This window comes from Priapulus caudatus, unplaced genomic scaffold, assembly GCF_000485595.1.
Source record: "Priapulus caudatus unplaced genomic scaffold, Priapulus_caudatus-5.0.1 Scaffold2110, whole genome shotgun sequence".
NCBI classification, from domain to species: Eukaryota; Metazoa; Priapulida; class Priapulimorpha; order Priapulimorphida; family Priapulidae; genus Priapulus; species Priapulus caudatus.
Window position 1 is genome coordinate 22,872 of NW_014579171.1, and position 695 is coordinate 23,566.

The 695-nt window shown below is 56.3% G+C and overlaps 1 protein-coding gene across 2 annotated transcripts in view; it reads left to right on the forward strand.

The window, feature by feature from the left end:
• Window positions 1-411: 411 nt before the first annotated feature.
• Window positions 412-695, forward strand: part of LOC106818243 (endothelial zinc finger protein induced by tumor necrosis factor alpha-like) — a 3,892-nt gene continuing 3,608 nt past the window's right edge. For both annotated transcript variants that reach the window (XM_014822964.1, XM_014822965.1), the window contains exon 1: window positions 412-661. In XM_014822964.1, coding sequence (XP_014678450.1) covers window positions 510-661 — 152 coding nt within the window. In that variant the 5' untranslated portion in view covers window positions 412-509. The remainder of the gene's footprint in view (window positions 662-695) is intronic.

Consider the following 695-nt stretch of genomic DNA (forward strand, 5'->3'; position numbering starts at 1 on the left):
TTTTTAGTGCCATGCCTGCAGCAAACGAATCTGACTTTATCTCTGTGAGGCAGGGGAAGTTATCCGGGGTCTCTATTTTTTTATCCACAGGAAAGCGGACGACTGAGAGAGGAACTTGCATCAGGGAGGAAAGTGAGAGAGGAAACTGCATCGAGGAGGAAAGTGAGAGAGGAACCTGCATCTTCGGAGAAATAGAGATCTCGATCACCGCCTGCTCGATGGAACCTTCTCCTCTTCCTTCTGCTTCTTCTTCTCTTCCTCCTCTTCCTCCTGCTCCTTCTCTTCCTTGTCCTCCTTCTCCTGCTCCTTCTCCTGCTCCTGCTTCTTCTGGCCCCCCTCCGTTTTCTTCTCCTGCTCCTTCTCTTCCGCCTCCTCCTCCTCCTGCTCCTTTTTCTCCTCCTCCGTCTCCTGCTCCTCCTCCTGCTCCTCCTCGCTCAGACGTGCAGACCGAAGCGGGGGAGAAACCGTACGCGTGTGACGTGTGTGAGTACAGGACGTGCTCCCGCTACATGCTGAAGACTCACATGCGAACGCACACGCGGGAGAATCCGTACGCGTGCGATACGTGCGGGTATCGGTGCTCTCGGCTCAGTGGCTTAGAGGCGCACGCACGCACGCACACGGGAGAGAAACCGTACGCGTGCGATGTATGCGAGTACAGGTGTTCGCAGCCGGCGCATCTCCAGAGACACGCG